General features: G+C 39.9%; 1 protein-coding gene across 1 annotated transcript in view; it reads right to left on the minus strand.

Annotated features, from left to right (window-relative positions):
* Positions 1-816: 816 nt before the first annotated feature.
* ctdp1 (CTD (carboxy-terminal domain, RNA polymerase II, polypeptide A) phosphatase, subunit 1) overlaps positions 817-27,532 on the minus strand; it is a 66,219-nt gene continuing 39,503 nt past the window's right edge. Inside the window, exon 13 of the mRNA XM_034599330.1 lies at positions 817-2,763. Coding sequence (XP_034455221.1) covers positions 2,604-2,763 — 160 coding nt within the window. The 3' untranslated portion in view covers positions 817-2,603. The remainder of the gene's footprint in view (positions 2,764-27,532) is intronic.

Here is a 27,532-nt window from a genome sequence, read left to right on the forward strand (position 1 = left end):
GAACTTTAAAAGCCTCAAAGACAAACAACTTAGCATTTATTGCTGTTTGCTTTGGCTTTTAAGGCAGCGGCTCATTCCTGGAAGGAAACGCAGAGAGCATCACAACAGAGCCACGGGAGACATGCTTTTAATGAGCTTTATCTCGCCGTGATCAGCATCACACCTGAAGAGCCGAGACTTGGGACAGAATGACAGGATGACAGGATTGACGGTGTAACGTGGCAGACGTCTTTCTTTTCCAGACGCCCCAGGTATCGCAGTGCCCACAACAATTTAGACCCATCAGGTGGCTACATGAGGCTGGGGCTATACACACACAGAGTGCCATTTTATTCATCCCTGATGGAGAGGCAGTTGAGGAAAACACCACGACTTCACCTCACACAAATGATCATTTTTGGCTCCCTTCTTTTCCCACCTGCATCTAAAATTGCAAACTGATGATTCGTGCTCTCCGCTATAATGAGACGGCTTGTCTCTGTGTAATAACAAGGTGAAGAAGGGAGGTTTTTTTTTAGTATGTTGCAACACATTTTCTACACACGTATCAAAGCAAGCAGCAAGATGGAACAGGGCCTAATGGTTCTGGTGTGGTTTTCATGACACAGAATCCATTAACTGAGTATAACGTTTTCCTGGTAAGAGTCTCATAGCGAAGCACACATAACGATTCTTAATACCCAGCAAAGAGGCAGCAAAAGGCAAATTGACGTTGTCTTTAATATGTTAAGTGACTTTGTCCAGGAAAGAGAAAATATTACAAGAACATTTTCCTCTTTAGGATAAAAAAAAACAAAAAAAACACTGTGGCTTCTGTTGTTACTTAGAAACATCTTTATTTAATGAAAGTATCTTTTTCCTTTCTCGGGGGTCAAGTAGTAAATTTACAAATAGGTTACACGTCAGTTGTTTGGATCAAAACTCATGAAAAAAAAACACATCAACAGAGACAGTTTGTCAGGGAGAGAAAGTGAAAAGAAATAAAGAGTAAAACTTGTAGCGGACACAGATCCACACGGTCTCAGTGCTGTGGGTCTGACTCCAGATAGATGCCAAAAACATTAACGCGAGAGTGAGCAAACCCTGGCACAACATATGGTTTACACTGGACGACATTACAATTAGTTCTCTAAAAATGACAAGTACTGGAAGTTGTTGATCTTCACCCACAAATCCTGTAACGTGTGATGACGGTAAAGTGCGGTCACGCTCAGGCGGTCTGTGATTGGATAAGACACCAAAGGGATGATATGCTGGTGAGTCCTGCTCTCTTCTCAAATTTTACTTTATAACTTCCTGATGTAAACAATTTAAAAAAGGCAAATGGGAGAAAGAAATTGTATCGAGTGCATATTTAACGATTTTGTTTTGGCTAAATTACAAATAATAAACTGTATTGTCACTAACCTCTGGTGCTATGTAGCTATGTGGGATACTAGAACGGATATTCTTTCGGCTGATGAATTGGTTTGTATAAAAACATCTGACTGTGTTTAGCGTCATTTAACCAAACTGAAAGGGAGTGATTCTGGTGAGAAATGTCCTTGGATCCTCTTCAACTCACAAAAAGAAATATGTGGAGATAAACACTGGCCTGGACTCTGAGCAAACAGAGTGATAAACAGATTAGGGTGGATTTTCTAAGTGAGGCTGTTTTCAGAGACGTCATCAGAGAACTGGACCAGCTTGAGGCCCAAAAATGACAGAAAACCCAAAATTGTGTGCTACTTGTATTATATCCTGTGAACTGTTAGAGAAAAAGTTAGACCTCAAAATCATCTGTCCATTTGCTTAGCTTAATCTTAACCTGGGCGAAAGAAAAAAAACCCCAAATGCATAGTTATATAACACTAAAAGTGAGAAAATGATGAGAAAATTGATTGATTTTTGACGATCTTATCCATAAAAACCTTTCACAATAATCAGAGACCTGGTAGGAGTATCAGTCTGGACTGTATGATAATGGGAGTTGAGCTGAATTTGGTTTTACAGTGATAATCTCTCAAAGGTCTGGTTATGACAAAAAGAGAAAGTTCCTTCACCACCATGTCAACAAATGTACACTGAGGAGGAAGAGAACACATTCACATGTCTGGATCCGCTGGTTGCATTTACGACCCGAACAAACTGCTGAGGAGGACAAAAAGAAAAATACAACTGTAAAACGTTTAGCTGCACGCCGTGGCAAACCTATTCCAAACTCTTTGGCATGAACAACCAGCGAAAGGTACAATTTATAATCTCATTTCACCTTTTTTCTCACCAATATAAAAACTCGAAATAGAAAACGGTAAAACAGAGGAAGTATCAAATTCTATGTCTCCTACAGTTTGTTATCTTACAATAAAATGTTAACATCAAAGTGTTTCATGCCAAAGTGGCTGTATATCAATGCTACAAAAACAGAAAACCAACTAACCAACTTATTTACACAGCAACATGTCATTTCTGTACAGGACATTCATTTTCATGACAGCGCACATTCATGGCTCGTACATCCTAAGTGGACATGAATCCAAAGCAGAAAAATAAATTTTTAGGTACCACTCGTAGGGAGGACTGGGGTTGTTTTTTTGTTTTTTTTTGTCTGTTCAGGTTCCCGGTCACATAAAGTCATTGAGCTCCGCCTCCAGTGCGGCGGCCATCTCATCTGCCTCAGAGCTGCTGCCTTCCTCTTCTTCGTTGGAGTCTTTGGAGGACTCGTCAGCAAACTGCTTACTCTCCTCTACGTCCTTGCCTTCATCGTGCTTCCGTTTCTGGCCCCTACAAAGACAACAAAGGGGGATTTTAATGTCAATTTGGAACTTTTAAATTTGTGTGAGTCCTCCGCTCCACTGCTGCAAAACAGAATTTATATCATAAGCATCGATTTCCCATTTAAAACTGATGCATCATTTATTTGTTACTTTGGTACAGCATGCAATGAAACCAGAACCAAAGTATAATGGTACTCACAGAGAGCGCACAGTCCTCTTATGAAACCACATTTAACATTTCTCTAAATCCTGATCTCTTTTGGGATCTGCAGCAAATCACACACACTCATAAATATCAGTCCCCTTATCATGCCTGATTTTGTTTACCCATCAAGATCCATGAATTATTCTCTGAGAAATCAATGAAAATGTGGGGATATTCCCTCTCACATTGTTTAAGAAAGTCAAACTGAAATGGTTAATTTCCTGACCCACATTTTACATCCTTCCACCAAATTTCATGGTAATCCGTCCTTTTGAGTAACCCCGCTAAATAAATACAAATGCGGATGAAAACATAAATTCCTTGGCAGAGGTGAAAAGACAAAAGTTTTATAATGATAACTAAACCACATACTTTGATCCTTTAGGTGGGCTGCTAATTAAATTTGGTTTGGTTGGAATTTTATTTACCTCCCAGTACCACTATAATCCACTAATTACTACCAAAACCTGATTTGCATTAAGACAGGGGAGTGGTATCAATCGTCTCAACCTATTATTAGCAAGAAAGTGAATAACTGTATTTCCCAAAAATATCAAACTATTCCATTAACAAACAAGCTGCCTTTAACTTGTAAAGTTGCACTACGTGTGACTTGGTCTGAAGATCTCAATCCACAATTCTTTTGTTTTTTATTAATTTAAAACATCTTGGATAAATAAGCTAATGACCAGATACCAAACAGCTAGCTAGACCCAGTATAAGTAGATACTAGTTAGCTTCATAAAAAAAAGAATATGTAATTTTGACTCATGGACTTCATCATGGAAAAAGTATGAAAATGAGCAAAAATGGTTATTCTCATCTGATCAAAGATTAATAACAGTAAGAATCTAAACTAGCTCTTGGTTCCAGTGTTGTTGGTTTTTAATACTAACATGATGAAACCGTAACAGGCGAGGGGGGTAAAGAAGGAAAGCACACGTTCCTAAGTGTCTAAAGAAGTGTCTCTTCGGTGTGGCTGTAAACATGCCATCCCTCCTTCCGCTCCTGCTTCACCATGACACCCTCTGCAGAGCAGCTTATTAGCATGATGCTAATGAGGTGTGTGGGGGGGTTTGTATGGTTATTGTGGAGGGCTGACACCAGCTCGACAGAGAGCGGCCCTCTCATTAGGCCACTCCGCTGTCAGACAACCTCGCTAACCTCCCGCAACAGTGGGGCTCTTGGTTGCGAGTTCATTAAAGGTCAGATGTCAGCTAATATCAGTGCAGAGGCTCTGTGACGAGACAGTTGGAGTGGACCCCTGCGGACCTTGTGGTGCGGTGTGGTGTGTGTGTGGGAGGGAAACGGTGGTGTTTGGGTTATAATGGCACAGCTCTGAACCGCCACATTACCGAGAAGCTTAATTTTCAGAGCTGTGAGATCGAGGCGCAGCGGTCAGAGTTTAATGTGAGGCTGAGCTACAAGAGCAAGAGAAGAGATAAGAGATTAAAGACGATTTATTCGGTGACTATGAGGAGAAAACTATCCCCCACATGTGCCACCGTCAGTGAGGCTGCTCCTACCACCTGGGCTGGTTGGCGACACTGCATGAGTCACTACAGATGAGATTTATATACTTGGTTTATACTTTCTCTTTTTTTGGGGGGGGGAGGGGATGAGTTTCTCCGTTCCTCCTGTCTGCTTCGCATCATTACATCCAATCGAAATCCTCGTCTATTAATCCAACCGCCCACCAACACTCCAAACACATCCACCACACTCGAGTCAGCTCCAAAACGGCCTTCACATGTGATTCATTCTTATTACATTTCTGCTACTGTCACATGCTGTTAAACTGCACAGCTTCAAACAGAGACTCCTGCAGGTTTTTTTTACATTTTAATCCATTTTAACTAGCACATCATAAAAAGAAAAGTTGCAAACAGTGTCGTTTGAGAGGAACACTGGGCGATATTTTTCATTGACAGGTGACCTTACAAAATACACAAATGCTGTAGTGGACAGATCAAGGAACCGAGCCAGGAGCGAGGCTGCCCCCTCACACTGAGGGAGCACTTTAAATCAAGCTGCTGCCCGTTACTCAAGAGGCAGGGCGGGTCTGACAATCATCGGCTGCAGTTCGAGCAACTACTTGGACCTCAGCGTGAGAGAAGATTGGCTCCAAATCAACTGATGTATTTGTGAAATCTCGGATTATGAGCTCTCTCCATATGCTTCTGGAAATCAAACCAAATTCTGTTCCGCAGAAATCATCAGTTATGAGGGTGCAAAAGGTAATAATGTGTCACATTACAATCACAGATGTTGAGCTCATTATTTTGAGACGTGATCATCTCTATGTACTATGGGAGTGTGATTGCATTTAGGGGGGGGGGACCTGCCTGTGAACAAACAGCCTGCAGTTACCCTGCTACAACACATCGTTAGAAATACATAAGTGATATAAAATGACTCAATAACTAGTCAGGAAACTGCATCAAGGCGAGATGCATTGTTATGAGGCGCTAACGTCGCCCAGGGGAGCCATCAGAGGGGCTAAGTTGGGGACAGAGCTTAAAGAGAAATGGCCATGTTTAAATCCCGTGATGCAGAGTAACTATCCCTGCCGATAAAGCAGCAACAGCGAGAACTCTATCCAACTTGTCATCGCAATCGGAAACTGGTGGGGAAGGAGAGAAAAATGAGGAGAGAAGGAAGCCCCTGTAAAAAGACTTCAACTGCTTCTGACAGCTCTGCTTACATCAGGAGGGGAGAGACGGGCCGAGGGAGAGGGGAAGTAAAAAAAGGCGATTGGAGCAAATTAAGTGTGAAAGAGGAGGAAACGGAGCACAAAAGACAGACGAGAGAGGTAATGATCTAAATAATGAACTCGACTTTTAGGACTCAGAGCAAATCTTGTGGTTCTTGTATAGTTTCTACCAATAAAGGAGGTCGGCTGCTAAAGGTCTTGTTCCCAGAGAATCTACTCAAACAAAGACCTGAATAACTGACCAGGACTAAGATCAATGTGGTGTCCTCCCACTATCCTCAATCGTTTTCCATCCACATGGGTCCGTTAGTTACAATAATACTATCCCTGCATCAGACAGGGCTCTTTACTGTTAAAGAAGTAGCCCAACACGGGCAGGAGGGATAGTGCTCTGCAACACTGGTGACCTGCTTCATACGGCTCCACTTTCCCAATATCATTACAGCACATGTGTCAAATGCAGAAGATTGGATATGTACACTGCCGTCCCCCGCATTTTCAACTGCGCCATATGCAGCAGGCTGATAAGCGGAGCAGTTTAACGATTGTTTTTATACAGACATTATCTTCCCCTGCCCCTCATTATGTTACCTCACTCCGACTACTGACAAACAGAGGAGGATGAAAGTACACGCACTGAAGCGGTGATGGCGACGTTTTTTTTACGAGGGACGTGTCTGTTTTGCTTTGATACGTTTCGAAAACTGTTTGACTTTCAACATTTTCGCATTGGAAAATGAGAAACGCAGAGTTGCCTGACAGCGTGACAACAAGTGCTCTCACAATGACTCCGTGAACAACTTCAAGCAGGATGCACATTGTGGAGATGTTCTATGTGTTCGGGAGCTAACGCTGTGCAGTGTCACCTGACAAATCAGAGGGGGACTTATAGAACCATATATAAACCAAATTGATGACAGATTTATCTGAACATGTTTAGTATACGTAGTTGTCTTTTTTTAATTTCTGTTTTTTTATCTAAACTGGAGGCACTATTGGCACCCACAAGAATATAAAAGATAGTCATTTAAATATGACAATTGCTCCAGTGACCTGCCCTTCTATAAAAACAATAAATGACACAATAAAGCTACTTAGACATCAATACAAAATTCATTACTTTGTGTCCCTGGCATCTGATCCTTTTCTTTTTTGGGATTTGTGCCACTGTTTGGATTCCCTGGGCTAATTTGAGGCAGCAACACAACATTGGCAAATTCATTTTATGAAATTGTTATAATGGATATGTTGGCACACTGTTGCTATCCAACACATAGAGAACACCATTTAAAATCTGCCACTTAGTAAGTCCTGCATTTCCTCAACCATTTAACTCTGCTTTTAGTCTCCACCACCTCCTGACGGTAATATTAGTCTCCCACAAACTGGAAGACAACTCAGTCTTCCTGTCTACACCACACTACAATACACGGGTGGTTTGGTCCAAGCTTTTCTTTTTTTGAAAACATCTGCCTGAGTGAGACGAAAAGATAAAAAGCAAAACAATGCTCCTTAATCCTTGGGGGAACAGAAGAGACCAAAGAAAACATTGATTACGGAATACTTCCTGTTCAAGCAAACTATCTTCTTTAATCCTCATGGCCTCTAATCTCTATTTGATTATTGTTGCAACATGTGGCTCATAAAAGGAATAAATGAAAGTCTGTTTACTGCAACTTTGATGGTTATTCTTTTTTGTACATGGAGCTTTAACTCTTGTGGCTTTATTGACTTTAAAAGCTGGAACTTTATTGAATTGATTTGTAGTATGGACTGATGCACTTTAGATACACTGTCCCCAAAACTGAAAGTAATTCATTGTGTGTTGGTTGCCAAGACTATCAGCTTTTGTGAAGTTAATTCACATTAAACAATGGTAAATGAGGATAATTTGCTTCACCACGTTGCATTAGACTGTAGACAATAGACCTTGCTGACTGTCGTCCCTGAGCAAGTCTGACAAAAGGTGTGATGCATGATTCACTGTCAATGTCACTTATATCTCCCCAGTCACCGATGCCTGCATCAAACCACCTCCATCTCTGCCTCCGCCGCAGGCAGGAGAATCGGATTACAGCCCCCAGGCGTCCTTTCATAACTTTCCTCTTTTCTCTGTCTGCTTACAGGCAGCAGCAGCTTTGACGAGGCTGTGCGAATCTTTTCACAGAAGCTTGAGACGGATTTGGACCCAGAGCTCTGGACCCTGCAGCTGGTTCAAACAGTGCATGGAAGAAAACCACAAAAGAACAAAACGGATCTGTCTCCCAACATTGTACTGCTTGGCAGGGAGGAACTACAGTTAAAAACATTCAGGCTGGATCCACATGACAGTCGATTTGCCAGTAAACAGCGGGAAAATGGCAAAGTCTATGAGAAAGGTCAGAAAACTGATTGAAATTTGATACTTTATTTTTTTTTGTAAAGGAACTTATGTTTGGACCTGATCAAAACCAAAACTGTTTATTTATTCACAAGCTCAGTGTGTCCCTGCTCATAAAATATTTGAGATGAGATTTTGCTTTGGGGTTTTCCGTCTCTTCACTCAGCCAGAGCTACGCAAACACCAGTTTCCCCCCTGTTGTGTACTTTGTCTATATCTATCATACCCCCCAAACATTCAAGTCTAATCCAGTGAGCTGAATATGACAGGTGACATTTGTGAACGAGGCTGAGGAAGGACATTCACTTTAGTACAGTGAAAAATGAAAAGACTCTATCCGAAGCTCAGACAGCTCTGACCGATTTCTACATGGACGCCCTCTGGGGCAATGCAACCTCTAAACCTGGCGATGTGACTGTCAGGCTGAATGATCAATGCATATCAACGAATACAGCACGTTTCACTTGATTTATTTGTTTGTTCTTTCATTGTGAGTTCATATGTTCAGTCTGAGAATATATTATGGAACTGAAATGTTCACAGGGGCAGCCCACTGATTTAGTATTGCTCTTTGTAGACACAGAAAATCAATGATCGAAACTGAAGCAGCAGAGCCTGAGATTTGTTTTTAGCTCTAAAGGCCTTTGCACATCAACGGCGATGCATATAAACATTAAGCTCAATAGGATTTAGAGAATAAATAATTTCGGTAATTTTGGGCAATGAAAGATGGAACCCATAACAAGCTATTGATCTGCTTCTCCTCTAACTTAATATATACTTAGGTACACCGGATATTGATGAAGAGAGGGGAGCTTGGTTCAGGAGCATGAACTGTACCACAGCTGCTTCAGGAAATATTTCTGGATATTTGAAGAACTGCTGCCACAGCTGCCACTTTAATAATAATAGTTTTTTTCTTGAGTATATTATTTGACAAAAGTCCTGTTGTTTGCAAACAGCTATGCTTTATTTGGTTTGTTAATTTAGTTTGATAGGAAGTGGGTCGCCTGTTGCTTGATCCTTGCTTCAAGTCGGCAACATCATTTCCTTTTAAAGACAAAAAAACTATGAGCAATGGTTAAAGACAAGTATATAGAATAAATCAACAAATAAACTTGATATCAGACTGGATAGAGGAGGAGAAGTTTTTCTTTTTCAACGACATACTACTCGCTTCGAAGTGATTCTGAGAGGTTAGGTAGATTATTTAGGTTAGAAGTGAAACCTTGGAAAATAACATGCAAATGAATTGCTCGAAGAAAAAGCTGCATGTAGACCAAGTCTCAAAGATGGGTCACGTGAAACAGCACAGTGAATCCTACAATTCCCATAATGCTTCTTATATTGAAACATAGTTACCTGGTAAATGTCAGTCTTTACTTGGACATTTTCTTTTTACCATTTGATTAACTGTGCATAGCATTAAGACTGGAATCAAGGGGCTTTTCTAAGATCCACTTATCAGCATCAATAAAACTCATGTATTAACACATACAAATTGGTTAAGTCCATACAAAAGTGCAAAAAGAACATTTTAGTAGAGGTTATGCAAGAGATGCTAGGCTGCTTTAAAATTCACAACTGTACATCTGGCTGCACTGAAAGAGAACCATCACCTACCTACAGAAAGTACATGGGAAGATAGAAGAAAACCTCTGTCTTTGAGGTGATCATTGAGTTCAAAGAGTGGGTCTGAGGTTATTTAGATGTTGATTTACTGCTTTAATACCAAGATCTGCTGGACTGAATCCTGTCTGAAGCAGGATACATGCTGAGGCATCAACCTGACGGAGGTTGGATTAGACATGAAAAATAAATTTTAACTCTCATCTGAGGGCTAAAGCAAAAAAATTAATAAAAAGATATCAAAAGGTTTAAATAATGTTTACATGGTTTAAATATGTTTACGTTAGAGACGGTAATCAAAATGACGTATATATTATATACCGGCAACATATATGATACGTGTTCTGAAAATAAAAATTATGGTTAGAGTATTTATTGGGTTTTCCAAAATAAAAGGTGGATAACAGCTCTAAAACCCTGACTGGTTTTATACACCGAGCTTCCCACTGTCCATGTTCTCGTCATCAGTCCATGCAGTGGCTGGAGAGCACTGAGCACAGTAATTGCATCAGTGTAACAAGGTCGCTCTTAATGAGGCACTCCTCTCTTTCTACCTCCATTGTTGGCAGCTGTCTACTGACAACACAGTGGTAGTCTATTTCTCAGCACAGCAACTACACTGGGGGTTTCCTATCAGTAGCAATAAAAGCAAAAAAGCTAATATTTGTTGAATTAGTTTATTTTGGCTTTATTTCAATGATGATTAATCTGCATTTTGTTGTTTAATGCTTAATTTTCTTTTTCCTCTAGACAACTTAAAATACTTGTAATGTAAGTTTATTGAGCTACAAATGAGTTTGAGAGAGTTGTCAAGGGACTAAAACATACATTTTGCCTTAATTAAGACACGCCTCGATAGCTGAAGGATTACTGTACATGTCAAAACAACTCCCGCCTCTTGATTCATTCAAATTAAATAATTCTGTTTGAGGGGCACCGGTAAACAAACGCAGGGTCGGCAGACAAAAAAGTTGAACCTCGATCAAGTTCATCGAGCAGGTCATGGTGTTGCTCAATGAAATACATGAATCTCAGTCTTCAACGAGACAATAAGGTCACAGGATTCCCTCAAGAGATGTATTTGTACCATTGACTACTCTCATTACTGTGTAGAAACCATTCCTCTTTCACGCAAACAACACACCAAGGGTAAATAAAAGTGAATGGTGCAATCCAGCTAATAAGCTATGTTAGCTTCCTCCATTTTGGTCTCTTGGACTCTCCGGTCAAAGGTGAGGACTGACAAGGCAGCTGGTCAAAGGTGTGGGTTCACCACAATTAAAACCAGACACGAAAGATCGACATAGATTTTCATCACCTCCCAGGACACACAGAAGTGCAATAGAAGTCGCAAGTAACAGAGAACATCAACAAAATAATATTTTCAACATTACTCCGCGTACAGTGTCAACCTGTGCTTAAGTAAACGTCTGTGTGTGTCAGGAAGAAGGAAAGATAAGAAGACAAAAGATACAATAAACGTTTTATCTACGATCCTCCATATGCACTGAAGCCTATATCATGGAATCGTGCAAAATCTATGGGAGATCCTCCCAAGCATAGCAAAGGCTTTTTGTCCTCATGCAGAAAAAGTGTACTGTACACAGTCTTCTGCGTCAGGAAAAATAGCTTACACGTGTGTATGGATGGTGATAAACAATGTGTATTAACAGGCCAGCCTTCCCCTGAGATGCATCACTTTGCTTCATAGCGAGATCAATCCGAACCAAGAGCATAAATAGAAAAACTGCCTGCATCACCAGCTTGCAGCTACGTGCCAGGAGGAGAAAACTGGGTCACATTACTCCCAGTTTTTCTTTTTCCTACTTATGCATTCCTCTCTCCTCCTCCTTTCATATATGTGAAAAGCCTGAGTAAGCATTCCTATTGCTCATAGTCTGACGCCTCTCTTGCACTGCTGAGCTGTTTTTATCAGGAACAGGGAGCACAGGGATCACGGCGCCGTTTCTCTCCGCTGCTTCTGCAACATACTGGTGGATTTGTGTGCGCTCACAAGAGGCAGCCGAGCAAGACGGACTGCTGTCAATGTCTTTTAAGTTGGTGTTACTTTTATAATCCTCATCTCCTGCAGGTGTCTGGCATCATTGTCAGAATAACAGAGGCTTGACAAAATGTCCAATGGGACAGAAAGATGGGCCGATCAACTACATGAGACGAGACATGGCTTTAAGGTTGTCCCTCACAACACACGTGTGCAGTTTTCTATATGTGAAACCTTGCTGGCTCATACATTTGATGCTCTGTGCAATGACAAGGTGACAAACTATATCAAACAATATGTCAGTAGTGTGAATCCAGGATAAGTTACACCGGATCAGGAAAATGCACCGACCCATTAACTTGGACACCAATTTTCTGACTATTGACCTTATTCAAAATAAGACAATTCAATTATGGTGTTCACATGAGTTGCTCATAGAATATTCCATTCATATTCTGACTCAGGTCATTACGTCCACTCTGCCTCACGTCTGACGTTGGTCTGCCAGTTTTAAATCCCTGAAATAGTTGGTATTTTAGATTTTGGGTGTGTTCTTTCTAATTTTACAAAGGCTACAACTTTTTTATTTTCCATCTCGTTTACACCCAGGCCAATGCGTCATCAAGCCATTGGTTACTGCCATATGTCGATGTTGCAAAATGCTGTGAAAACTCCAATAGGACGTTAAAATGCAATTAAGACCTATACAGTACATGTCTACATAATGTGACGGTGGTAAAAATACTCCACATGTCTTATTCGATTATTGCTAGTTGTGTTTGTATTCAGGTTTAAAGTAATCAGAAAATGCTGTTTACATGGCAATGTCTTATTGGGACTGTTGGCTTGATCGGTTAATATGGGACCATATCAATTATTGGAACCCAAGGAAGCAGTAATTTGGTGAGTCCATGTTAATGGACTGTCACTCATTGTTGTGTTTTATGTGATTAATACACAGGGTAGTTGTGGGAGTAACTGTAAAGGTGAAGGAAGAGCAGATAACAGCTGAGGAGAAAGAACAGTGTCACCTCTTAAAATGAAGAAGCCTCTTACAATATTTTTTTTCTGAGAGTGAATAATGAAGTCAATTTAAAATACCAGACAAATTAACTAGGAGCAGGACTGATTTCTACTACGTATTGTTTTCTAATTTAAATGAATGCGTTATAAGCCTCACATGTATTGTAGATGAGACAAAGCTTCTCAATAAGTAGCGTATCTGTTGAGGTGTTCAGGCTCGAACTCCAAAAGGAGATTACTCAAAATTAATTTATGCTCAGCTTCAACTTGATCAGTCAATGTCACGAGCTGAGTTTAAAACAGGTCTGTAATAACACTGTCATATATGGAGACCTCCGCTGAAGTACATTGGTTTACAACACAAATACACAACTAACATTTTTTACCATTTAACACCACAATGTTTCTACACTTTCCTGTTGAAGGGAAACACTGTGCACACTCTCACCAACCTAACCTCCTCAACTTGTGTGACAGCTGACCTTACACTGACTCCAACAAGCTCCAACTGTTCTTTCCAGCGGCATTCGCTGTGAATACAAACAGGCCGACACCGCACAGCAGAAAGAAACTGGATTTGTTCACTGAACCATCGGCGCTGGCTACAGCTGAGTGTTTGTACCTGACAAATCACATAATCACAAAGCCCGGTCCAACAGAAGCAGCTCTGACTACATGTCACAAAAAAACAAAAAAAACAAGGGGCACAATGCATCTACCTGAGTTTAGATATACGAAACAGGTGCTGAGACACAACAGTTTTATGTGACAAGCGAAATACAAATAGGCGGTTTCTCTCACAATCCCTCTGAATAGACACCTGGATAAACTCGCGCTGTAATGGTAGATGTTTAATTATCTGCAGCAAGCATCAGCATGCCCAGCAGCACAGGACAGATATGAAAGCTTTGCCTTTATGAAAAAAGAAAAAAAAGAAAAGCCGCTTTGGTAAAGTAACAAAGGTACATATATCTGGGAGCTGAAGACAACAGCTTTCATAAATGCAAATAGAAAAATGTGTGCACACACTGCGGCAATACGCTGCCAGTCTCAACCAATCCTTATAAACAATTACCCACAACAGGGCCCTCGGGTGCAGACGTTCTAATTGGAAAGCACATGGAGACTAACTTACAATACACGCAGGGAGATAACAGCCTTATTTTCCCCAGTACGCCACCTTCATCTCCTCCATTAGAGAATGAGGAGCGAACGGTTCCAACCACTCGCTATTTAAATGTAATGAACATCACGATGAACTGCTCATCGTGGGCTGTGTTTAATGCAATTTCTTTACTTTTAACCACACTAACAAGATTGGAGTGTTGGGCGCCTAAACAGTTATCTGCAGGAACTGACAGTATTCAGCATTAGATTATATTTAACATTATGAAATGTAAAGTGTAGCTACACACAGCCTCACATTTTACTCACATATGAAAAATAAAAACACTAAACACATATACATATATATATATATATGACTTATATATTAAAGTTCAATAAATGTCAGAAATCTAACATCTTAAATCACTAACAGTGATTTTAGCATTTTTGTAGGGGAAGAGTTATTGTATAAAAACAAAGATTTGCAAAGTACTTTTTTGCTTCGCTGTTGAGTGCCTGGGGTTGTCAGGTTGTTTATGATCCAAAAAGAAGACTGTATCAAGCCAGGTTTTGAAAAAAACAAGTTGACTACAAAACAGAAAATTGTCAGTTATTGTTCATTTTGCTTCTATCTTTGGGCTGATTTATTCACTAATAGTTAATTTTAAAGCCAAACCAGATTTGAGCACAGAAGGCCTGTCAGGGAAAGATGCACATCAGCTGTGTAGCTCAGCCAATGTCCTTTCAGCTACCATGTTAACTGGCAGGAGATTTCACTGTTTATCTGCATGTACTGACAATTTAAATGGAGTTGGCTGAGGGAAGTTTCACTGGCTGTTTGAAATTGGATATTTTACTCTTTTATCACAACATACAAAGGAGTAGATCTATAGGTTGTTGCAGAATTAATTCAGCTGCTTTGTGCAACCAAGTTGGAGGGAGAAAACCTAAAAGCTAGAGTTGGTAATCCTGGAAAAGCAAGCAAAGCAGGCTACACTTATATATCACACCCCCTCCCATCAGCCCCCTTTCAAAGCTACGGCCCTAAAACACATGAATGTGCATTTCTGTGACTCGCTTGTTAATTTCTAGCTATCGTCTCTTGTTCAGCGGTATTTGTTTCCCCGTGTGAAGAATCGGGTCATGCGCAGTGAGAGGACGGGCAGGCAGGTCAGTAAACTACAGACAGGTACGCCAGCCAATGATTTAATTTGGTCTGAATGAAATGATTGGTCATGTTTATTACAGTCCTGCGATGGCCACAGAGATTTGCTTTTTGTCTTTCTTTTATTTCAAACAACTTTACTTAGCGATGGCAATTGGGAGGTCAAGAGCGTTTCAACAAATAAGATATAAACTGTTTCAGAAACAAATTACCAACCCAATCTTTAAGGCTGATAATTCGTAGAGGTAAGATATTGTATATTATGTTTATATATATGTAACTATATATATATATATATATATATGTTACGGTAATAGTAATCATATTGTAGAAAGACAACTGCCTTCTATGCCCACAAATAACCAGTGTTAAACAAGAATAATTAAGAGTAGAAATAATTACATAACAGGCTCTGTGAGGGACTTGAAATCTCACGCTGAATGATTTGATGCAGTAGAAGGAGGACGTACGTTTCAGGAGAACATGTAGTACATGTACAAGGCTTTTTGTTAATCCCCAGTAAAAGGCCAGAGTGTGTACACACACACACACACACACACACACACACACACACACACACACACACACACACACACACACACACACACACACACACACACACACACACACACACACACACACACACACACACACACACACACACACACACACACACACACACAGCCTGGAGGAGAAGAATAAACATGCACCGGGGTGGGAGAAAAGAGCAAGGCAAGATGGAGAGTGACAGGAAGAAAGTGGGAGAGAGTCCAAAACGCAATACGCCAGGATGAGCTATAATTTTATTTTTCCCTTTCATCACGGTCAAAGCGCACACTGAACAGAAGGCAGCCAAGGCTGATGAGACCAACCAGCCCGACCATGTTGTTTCTGAAGATAAGCCGTGTGATTTAAATAATCAGGTTTTCCACTGGTTCTACAGCACAACAGCAGAGGGTTCTGATGGCAAGATGAAGCTTATTTCCCCCATTAATAAATAATTGAATTTGATTAACAGAAATATGAGCTGTTCAACAGACAATGTAAATCTGCTAACACATGTGGAGTGAAATCTAGAGCGCATCATGTTATGCAACCATTACTAAACAAGTCTGAGGTGCAAAGCAGCTGTTAACACCAAGAATATATAGTGTGTGTGTGTGTGTGTTTGTGTCTCACACTATTCTGGCTAACAGGACTTTTACAAATAAAATCTGAAAGAATAAATCTTGCAGAGAATGTGCTAAGCTCGGTTAATTTTATTATCTCTCAGTGCCATTCGTGTAGAGGCCAAAACAAAACTGGTGTCGTGTTGGCTGAGGCGTGAGGGGGCAGCTGCATTGAAACTTGATGAGGTGATGAATGTCATGTGTGGTGATTTACAGTCGCTGCAGAAACTGTTTATTGAGAGGAGTCGAAACTTGAGACCTTCTACTGTGTGAAAGTATCTATCACTCTATCAGGGAAATTTGAGTGTGGATGGGTGGTTGTGGTGCACTGCAAACAAACCGTCACTGACAGACAGTTCACATTCAGGGAGGTTTAAACGGCCAGCAAGATGGTACAAGGATAGTAGTTGGAATTAATTTCAAAGCAGACGGATACAAATATTTATCTCATCAGTCGTCACTCGATATCCCATAGTGATAAAGCGAAAAGAGAAATTCGGAATTTGTCATTCTCTAATTTATTAAAAAGGAAAAACTGAGATATGTTTGACATAAGCATTAAGCTAAAAGACTGAACATACAGATGGATGACTCTCATGGACCTATCTTGGATAGGGGTGCCGCCATCTTGCACTTTTGATGTAATTTGTCTACGTAGCAGAAGGAGCCGCATTGACGAGAAACTGCCGATACACACGGGCGACCAATCGTGATTCAGTTACATGAATTGTGATGTTTCAGGAGAAAGAACCAACATTTACAGGAAAAATTAACACAAACTTACATCACTCGGATGAGAACTATCTTAAATAACAGAAAAACTGACCTAACCATAACCCTATCCTGTACTTTGACTTTTTAGTTTGGTCACATGACCCATCAGGGAGGGGGATTTCTAGGATCACACCTTCAGGGGAGATCGGCCCCTGATGAGATTGTGACATGCATACATAGCTTTGCAAAGTTTCAGTGTCCTAATTTTTACAATTGTTAAAATATATATTTTTATATATGAACATTTCAATTTCAAAATGAACAGAATACACAGAATGCTGAAAGTATTCAATGTTTCACCGAATGTTACCTTTAGAAAGAACCCCATTAGATTGGTGGTGAGGTTCATTATTGTGTAGTAATAATTGTTCAGGATGAAGAATAAGGCCTTCAGTTAGTGAACATGACCTGAGGCAAAGACTCACCCATAATTAACAGGACTTTCCGAAGTAAGTAGAATGAAATCAAGATCAAGTGCTGCTTTATCTTGGTCACTCTTCTCTTTCTCCTTATGATGTGAAAATAAAGAGCACATAGATCAGTAGCTGGTGTTTCAATGAACATGTTTAGAAATTTCCACTAATGTTATAATTGGAAAGCATTTAGATGAAGGGGAAAATCCACAGCATCCACAGAATACATGCAACTATATTGTGATATTTGTGACCTGAACGGTTGCTGTTTTGGCAACTAAATTCTGATAATAAAGAAAACTGAAAAATGACTTATATCATTGGTGGACAGTAAGTAGGAACATTTACTCAAGTGCTATTCTGAAGTACACATTTGATGTAGTTTTACTTCACAAGAGTATTTAAATTAAATGCAACTATATTCAAGCCTAAAATCACCAATGACTCCAGCTAGCTATTTGGCTTCACTTTTTTGGGAGTTAAGATGTATGTCATGTATATCTTTATAGATACAGTCAATGATTCAGATCCTTTGACACTCGAAATGTAGCTAATGACCAAACTATCAAGCATACATGTTGATCACTGAACTACTACTGTCAGTCACTAAGCTAATAAGCATCTAGCAGTGCAAAACTGCCATCGGTCACCAAACAAACCCATGTTAGCTGAGCAGATTAGCACGGCTAACAGTCATTGAGGGAGTTAGCATAAGGTAGCCTCCATTCTGGTTGTATTTATCTTTCCTGTCCTAGCTAAAGCGAACAACACCAATATTTCTTAACATAGCAAACAGCAAATCACCAACTTAACTGTGTCCTTTTGGTTGCAAACTCTTGTACAGACTACTAATCCCCAACAATACCAACACACCTAAAAAACTACAGTTATTTACTTTCCTTCTCATAGAGAAAGTGCTGCACATAGATGCACTGTATCAATGCATGTGAAAGGGTGAATGTTAAACTGTACTTTAAAGTGCTTTGAGTGGTCACCAGGACTAGAAAACCACTATTTAAATACATACCATATACAGAGATCAGGGGTTTTGGGAAAGGTTAACTTGACTGTTGAGTGCAGCAGGTGATAGAAAAACAGATAAGGCGGTAAACGTGTTAAAACATTATAAAGCAGGACTTTGATGTAAGAAAAGTGTTATTTTAGTTCAAAAATGCACGTCACACTCCGTAGATCCTGTAGATTTGGCCTATTTGTCCAGAAATCCCTGTAGATCACATGTAGAAAATAAAACTTCTCAGAGGAATCTCTGTCCTGTCAGACTGTTAGATCTAGTGCCTCTATCCTCCCTGTGGCTCTTTGCATAAAGCATCACAGAATGTCTGGGTTGGCAGACATGAGCATGCTGTTTCCAGCTTACTGATGCCACTTTGGATGATTTCTGGAAATGAATTGAAACTTTTGAAAAGAGTTCTTGGAGTCTCCCGTTTAAAACTCTGAAAATTGGTTTTGTGAGTCCTGTACTGAAAACGACCAGACGAGACAACGGTGCAATGAGCCAGAGTAGTTTCATCAGCCCCGGACTAAAGCCTCACCAGGCTGGAGTTGTGTTGTCTGAATTGACATCAGAGAATAGAGAAGTGAAACATTTTCCTTTGGAAGAAATTCTGCACTTTAGAAAGAAGAAAAAAGTGGTGCCAAGTGATGTGTGCAGAATGAACTGGCTTTCCTTGGAACAAGGGACATTTGACAGCAGAGCTGGAATGGGGGGGATTTGGCTCTAGATGAGCTCGTCAGAGAGTAGAACCAGTGGAATAGGTTTTGTGTTTGGCTCCTTTGATCATGAAAGAGACCCCAACTTCAGGTTTTGTCCTCCAGGGAAACAAACACAGAGATTCAATAAGCAGCTATTGCCTCTTCTGTCACTAACAGTAACTTACATGCAGTACGAGGGAAAGAAATTAGTTCTGCAGTAAACGATTTTCTCGATGTGCCTGACAAACTGCCCAATGCTACAAGCAACGTTACACTAATGAATCTCTGGCGCCAAGAACAAGCTGCTCTTGCTGCTGGAATTATACCCGTCCCAAAGAATGTAGTAATGATGCCAGCATGAGAGAGATGACAAATGAATTCTGGGTAGCAGAGAGAGTAGTTATTCTAGTTTATAGAGTAGTGAAAACTTACTTTTACACCATGGGACTCATTCATCAACCTGTAATACATTTCCCTATGCCATGGCACAACATGCTAGACCAGTTACAGAGAGATATGGATTCTTCGTACACAACTGAGAGAACTACAGGAGTATTAAGTCTTATCAGCCTTCAGCACACATTTAAAAGAGACGGTCTCTGTCCAAAGCATCATTAATACCACTTCAAAAAACACTGTCCTCCCAGGGTTTATGCAATATCCTCGAAATTAAATTGTACGACTTTTAAAGACCTTTTTTTTTTTGAACCACACATGATGCAATTAAATACAGGAAACCAGTCTAGACGATGAGGCAAAGGACATTCATTGACATTCAAATCACCAGCTGCATATGACAATAATGTCAGTGTAATTAATCAATGAATGTGACCCAGAGCCAGAAAGGTGACAGAAAAGTTTTGCTTAAACTAACACTGAGACATTATTCAATTGCTGAACATGCAAGCTCCCGTGTAGCTGTGTCGTGTTTTCTACAGCTCTGATGTTGTTGACTCAAACTCTACAGAGAGATGATGCACACTGTGTTGCATATTTTCCAGTTTCCCATGTTAGCACTCACATGTTAAATTGCTCATTTGCTCATCACGACTGCTCAGACCCTATCACTACTGCACCCTTCTGGGAGAACGTTTTTAACAAGAATATCTCATGTTGTGATCGTTGAGATGAAGGATTGAATAACTGCCCCTATAATAAGAGTTGGAAAAAACTGTCTATTAGTATTACAAACTGTTTTCTGATAAGCCTCTAAATTTATGGAGGTTTGTATTCTAACTGACCTCCCATTTCGTCTCTTCTCCCATAACTGTAGAAGCATTGAGCATTTTTTATTCAAATGAGTGGTATTTTCAGTCTGAACGGCTGCTCGGGCGCAGCTAAAATGACTGCCGTCGGGATTTTAATGGCACAAGGCTTCTCTGTTGTTCCGTCTTGCAGGGAAACCAGAGTTCAACCACCTTGAAAAAGCATGAGCCAGCTTTACACAAGCAGTCTAGACACAATATTTATTTAAGATGGCATTAAATTCTTCCTATACACCAGCTCAGTGTGAGATCCGAGGACATCTAAATCTAATCTTCAAACGGTGACGACTGTAGGTGTTTGACTAAAAGAAAATAGCACAGTGCACCGGAGAGCGTGACAGACCATGAGAAATCTCTTATGAATGTATAAATTATGTAGGAAAAAAATTACATGAAAGCTTTAATAATTCATCAAGACCTTGTGTAGAACAAATACTGCTAAAACAGCACAAACAGTACATATGGTAACACGGCTCAAATTGTGTTCAGGTGCCTGGGGGAGAATTCTTCCTCACTGTGCTATGTTGCCCTTAGTTTAACACACATACCCCATTTGGTTGAAACCACTTCTAAAATGTGCCTCGGGTTTTATTGTGGTCCCAGCAGGAACATCCACTGGGAGAAAAAGTGAGCATGCACCATTATGTGAGACATTTCCCAGGGCACCTTTTATTTCCAAATAATATATTACTTAAGAACAGCCTCCGCAGCGACTTGCAGTGGAACAAGCTGATGTAGCACCAAAGAAGACCTTTAGAAAAGTGTCTGGTGCAGAGTGTGAGGTCCCTCAGAAGTGTGGTCTCTGCAGAAAATAATTGTAATTTCCTTTTTATATTGTATATAGCAAATAAAAATATGAGCCTTATTCATGAGAAAATTAATTCTGATGCTTGTCACACAATAACATTCAATTACACCAAACCAGGGAGAGGAAGACGGTAGTTAAATGATATGTAAGCAGGGCACTCGTCCGCTGTGTCAAATTACTGTTTAAATTCTACACTGAGAGTTATCATTGATTGTGCATTTGAATGAGCCAGTTTCATTTGCAATTCAAATGAATACATTATACATTCTGATGTGTTAACAAGCTGTAAGAGGTGTAAATGTTATATGCTTATAATGACGACTGGAACTAGCACTCGTCACTTAATGTTCCAAAATATCGGATACATCCATGCCAACGCATTTTCTTTTTAAAACTAAAAACATTTCAGCTTTGTATGAGTAATAATCCCCAACCATACCAACACACCTAATTAAAGAAACTATCACATTGAGCATGTATATGTCGGTGTAACCAGAAGGTAGAATATGTACTCGACAGTTGATTGCTTGGTTACAGAAAGTACTAAAAACGGGAAACGGCATTGGTGAAAAGTAAGATGAGGGATTTCTTTTCTTGGACCAACAACGAGGTGGAGCTGATACTGACAGTTAGCAACATTTTTCCTTCGTCTCAGGCAGTTTAGTAGTTTTAAAACTAAAACATGGTAGTGTGGATGAAGCCTAAATACAATCCAGCCAATTAACTTTCTGATAGTTAGCAGGTAGCTTCATAATAACCACCTGTTAATAGGCAGCAAATGGTGGACATTGGGTTTGACACAGGTAAACTTCTCCTTCGGAAATTTCTAAAATTGTTTAGTGTTTACATTGCTGGCATAAAATGTAAAGCTTCTGAAAAGCTTTGTGAAGGTAAAAAGTAGTAACAGGATTTTTTATTTTTATTAAAAACTGTTAGATAAGGAAGCTTTACATTATTAAAGTGCCAACCTTTGAATGTCATGATTGTTTTTTTGAAGTAATGTTAATTCCACCATCGATGTAACATCTGACTAAATGGGAGGTAAAGTGATATGTTTTTTCAAAAGAAATCTACCAAAACTGAATTGGAGCTGGACGGGTTTGAAAAGCAGGACATTAACAGCAAATCACAACAAGCAATTTCATCATTTCATGGGATTTTTCTCCTGTGGAAACCAAACAATACAATCATGTTTGGAATAAACATTTTTATACTCAGTAGATAAAAACAGGCCTGGAGTTGAATAAAATGCAAATGCAACATAGCCAGGAAAATTGCAGGTTGAGTCTTTATCTCAGACTGAAAGGAAATGAATTCATGTATCCCCAGCTTGTTTGATAAGCACAGCTTACAAGCAAAACCAAACATTTTGGGATCTCTGTGTTCATCTTCAGCACGAATACAAAGTTTGTTCGTGATTGAGCTTATTCAGTCCAATACAATTTGGGAGAATATTTTGGGTTAAATTAACTTTATTAATCCCTCCAGTGAATCTGGGGCATCACAGCAGCAAAAGAAAGAACGAGTACGATAGGCAGGAAATTGCATAGTGTAATTCTGACTCGTTTCATTATCAGTGGCCTTCATAGGGTGAAGCAACAGCCCAAAGGCCCTATCAATATGTTGTTTGTAATATGAGGCTGAAAAATCCACAATAATATGGTCTTCTACCTTGCCGGCTAAGGAAACTACTGAGAGATGGCCTTTGGAGCCCTCCTTATCCCAAAACTAGATGTGCCAATATCAGCATCGGAAATGCTTCAGATAATGCCAAAAATGCCGTGTTAGGCATAGGCGAGTACACAAAACTAAGAGCAGATCCTCTACCACGTCTTTAAAGTAAATTAGTTCCACCCAGATAACACTGCAAATTGCTTTTCCTAGAAATCAATTCCTCTTCTAGTCTAGCATTAGCCAGAGTTAGCTAAAATTGCAGCAATTCGGCAATATTTCAGACTGGGAAGGCCCACAAGTAAACCGGCAACATGTAACGTGTAAGACTTAGACCGATGGCACTAGTTTTTGTTTATTCCTAGATTAATTTAGTGTTTACGTTGCTGCTGCACCATTTTATAATGTTACTATACTGTTTAAAACTCAAAAGGTCTTATTTTTATACACATGTGGCTGCACAAACTATGTAAAGGATGTAATTGTTTTGTATTCCTAGATGTATTCAAGTGTTCTTTTTCAGTTAAGACCGTCAAACTAGATCATTAAAGAGGTTCTAAGGCATTCATTCTCTGTATGTATTTGTATTTCAAAGGGTTTAACCTGAGCCAGGCCATCTAACAATGATAGCAATATAAAGCATGTATGTTATACAAGTTATTTTGAAAAATGCACTGTATCGGCTGTGTGCTCTGTATTTGCCGATAAGCAAAGAGGGAGGGCAGGGAGGCGGGAGGTAGCAGAGCCAGAGAAGGAATGAGCCTGAGCTTCTTGGTACGTCAGGGGCGTTTTGCTGCTGTGCATTTCATTCATGTTTAATCGGCTCTAAGAGACTCTTTCACACGTATCACACGGTGGGCGCCCTCAAACAGAAGACATGACTTCATGCTTTGCAGTACATCTAGCCTTTGATTAACGAGAGGGCACAAATGAATCACTGGCTTCTCCTCAGGAATCTTTAAAAGACACTGAGTGCTCAGACTTAGCAGAGGGACTTCCGTCCGTAGAGGAGCTCTGTCCTCTCCTGTGAGCAGTCTTAAATATTTTCTACCAGAGTAGAAGGTTTGGAAATCTCAGCTAACTACTTGACACAGGTATATTTTACTGACCTGAATATATGCAGTGGGCCTGTCCCTTTTTAAAAAATATCGAATTTAAAACTTCAGTTCAAAGCTAGAGTTCCTGGAAAAGCAAGCAAGAGCAGGGTACAGTTTGAAAAACATGCAACATAAACATTCCGCCCCCTCCCATCGGCCCTCTCGTCAAAGCTACGCCCTCAAAACACATGAACGTGCACTGCCTGACAACTGCTAGACGACTGTTCTGTGACTAGCTCCCCAACTTCTGACAGTCTTCCCTGCTTCGGTTGTGTATGTCTCTCCGGCTGAAGACTCGTTATTTGCAGTAAGAGCACGGGCAAAGTGCACACAGGCAAGAAGGTCGTTTAGTGACAAACAAATATGTCAGACATTGTTGAGGTTTTCAACAAATAAGATAAAAGTGTTTCAGAAACAACTTGCCAACCCTAGCATCTCAGTATTATACCATATGGGAGAGAGCAGATAACAAGTCTGGGTCTGTAGCAGTCATGTCAGGTTTGTTATCATCTTCTTGAGATCAGTCTTAAATCAGATTTTATCTCAATGCCAGGGACAGGAAGGTGACTGAGCAGGAAACATAAAATATCCATATCTACAGCATTCCTGCAGACACCTCCAGATCTCTCACATCAACTATCGTTTAGACATAACTTTTTGTCAGGCATAATATATGACATACCCAATATTAAAACGTATTATATGCCATTAATTACCTCCTGTCTCACTCAAGTGAGGCAGCAGGGGCACTAATGAAGAGGATATCGACTCAGTTTAGGATGACTTGAAATCAATTAATAAAGTTGAAATTTGAATAGAAAGTGAGAGCCAGCCATTGCACACACTGAAGTTCTAATCCTGCCATCAAGTTTTATGAAGAGTCTTGTATGAAAGACAGAGTGCTAACACTCCACTCGTCAAAACTCCTCCAGAAGAGTCTGGCAAACAAATCTTAATTCGTATACAGTGTATGTATGTATGACTTGATCAATTAGTTAATCAATCCTTTGTTATTCAAAATGCATCTCTGATAAAAACAATGAGCTTGTGTACACATAAACCACAAGGCTTTGTTGTAAACTCATTCGTCACTCACCTCAGACAAGTCTATCCACAACATATACTGTATGTGTTCCACTTTCCATGTTGTACAAACTGTTTCTCACATAAGAAATACATGTTTGAAAATGAACTGAGTGCAGAAAACCAATTCCACAAAGTCAGTTTGTATGTGTGTGGAAAACTATTCATCTTATCAGCTTCACACAGTGCGATGTCAAATTTGGTGCGATTTGCATGTATGAAAAAAACACCAGTGATATATAAGACACACACTTAAACAGTATCAAAGCAAATTTCGTTTCATTTTATGAAAAACATTGACTATCAAATCTTCAGTTAAATCAGGTAGGATGAACACAAAGTTTCCGAAATTCACTCTGCACACAACATCCAGCACACAAATAATAAAAAAGGGACAGTATATTGTAGAATTGTTTGAAGAGAACTCACTAATGACGAGGAATCATTCTGACTCCGGAGCTCCTGAGAATTAACACAGGGCCAAGCAAAGAGCCCATTCCAAACAGGCAGGTTTAGAACAGAACACAACAACTATAAATATATTTTAGTTTCATTTATAAACCTCTCTATATCAAACCCTGTCTGCACCTTATAAAAGCTACAGTAAAGCCACATTCACCTTTGGTCACGCTGTGCTCTGCCATTGTCAGTGCACATTATATTCCCATCTTCTTTCCCGAGGATCAGTTCTCTATCGAGGAGCATAGTGATGGTAAACATACCACAGAGAAGCTTCACTGCACCGCACAGTCACATATATACACATACAGTTACAGCATAGCCACGATCCAATCAGGCTACCGCCGCCACCTTGGGGTTGATGGACAAGCATCAATGCCGGTCAGACAAGATGAAACACATTTTGACTTTGAGATTTCGTTGTCTGACAACCTGAATGGGAAAACTTCACAGCCCATTTGCCTCCTGCATCTCCTCTGTCCTGGCAATGTTATAATAACATGCTCACTCAAGCTGACAAGTTTTCCACTTTCATTTTCACTCGAGAATAAATACACTCCAACAATACACGGCGCAGGCTGGGGAAAAAAAGGGGACACAGAGCATCTGACTTACTGCAAATCGCCTCCAGAGGCAGGAAATTAAACGTGACGAGAACTGATAACAGCGCATGTGTTAGAGGAGTTAATGGGTTTAATTGCTGTAAAAAGAAATCAGACTGTCATGGAATATATGTAACAATCAAAGGAAAATGTATTGGCTGGAAAAAGTTAAGGGTGAGACACGGGAAGACAGTTAATGACAAAAAGAAACGTCCCAGACACGATTTAGCATCTGACAGCACAACACAGACCTGATGTTAATGGCGATTGTCTCCAAACAGCACACTGCCAAAGAGAGACAAACCTCACCGGCACTTTAATTGGATGCCATTTGGACTTTCTTGATACCTTAATTGGTAATTAAAGACCAATTGCTTCCAATTATTTCTAAAGAATTTCTCTCCGTCCTTGTTTAAGCAGGGACTTTATCAATGAGGAAGACGAGAAGGGCGACCTGACTCACACAACGCACACTGCATTCAGTTGTGATAATCTTTGGTGGAGAAAGTGTAAATCCCTGAGCTGTGCTTCACTTGGCACCAAGAGTTCCGCTCGCTAATCCTCCAGTGGAAGTCTCAGTCTGTCATATCCAGACTGCAGCCTCGAGAATCGTTACTTTTTTAACAGAGTTTTGAACTGTGCAATCCCCCATCATGTCAAACTGCTTCTCATACCCACAGACAAATGGGAGCAAGGTATTGGAACCAAAGCTAGTGAAATAAATGCATACTGAACAGTATTATCATGGTATTATTCTAACAATACTGTGAAATCTGTACACCTGGTGAGTGCTACAAAATCATATATATATTATATGGTATTTGATGTACGACATACTGTATTTAGAATATGTAACTGCATGGTTTTAATTTTAAATGACACTAAAAGCTAGAACTCAGAGCGCATACCCCTGCCAAGACCCAACAGTCACCTTATGAAACTGCCTTTTAATTCACTAGATCCAGATTTTTATTTGGATCTGCACCAAATTGCAAACACAATTATTTTCTGAGAAATCAACAAAAATATATCTCACAATTTTAAAGAAAGTGAAAGAAAAATTCCTGGATCTGCCTATTTAGCTGGATCAGCACCAAAATGTGATGATTTTTTAATCAGGTCATGGCTCACCCCTACATGAGATCTCATGGAAATCGGCTGAGCAGTTTTGGTGTAATCCTGCTAACTAATGAAACAACCAGCAAACAAACAAACAGATGGCGGGGGGTAAAAATTACAAACATGATGATGATCAGTGAAATAAAGGCATTTGTTTCACTGCAGCTACAGTAAAAATGTATTTGGATCTACAATCCTAGATCCATTTATTGCTTCTCATATATACAAATAACTACATTACTGTGATACCTAAAATGATATGTCATCATTTCAGGCTGATACTAAAGGAATTTGAACAACCAGTAAATATTATATACAACTAAAACTAGATTCTGGTGTTTCCTCCGCGTCTGAGGGGAAAAAGATTTGATCCGGCATT

This window comes from Hippoglossus hippoglossus, chromosome 11, assembly GCF_009819705.1.
Source record: "Hippoglossus hippoglossus isolate fHipHip1 chromosome 11, fHipHip1.pri, whole genome shotgun sequence".
Classification (NCBI taxonomy): domain Eukaryota; kingdom Metazoa; phylum Chordata; class Actinopteri; order Pleuronectiformes; family Pleuronectidae; genus Hippoglossus; species Hippoglossus hippoglossus.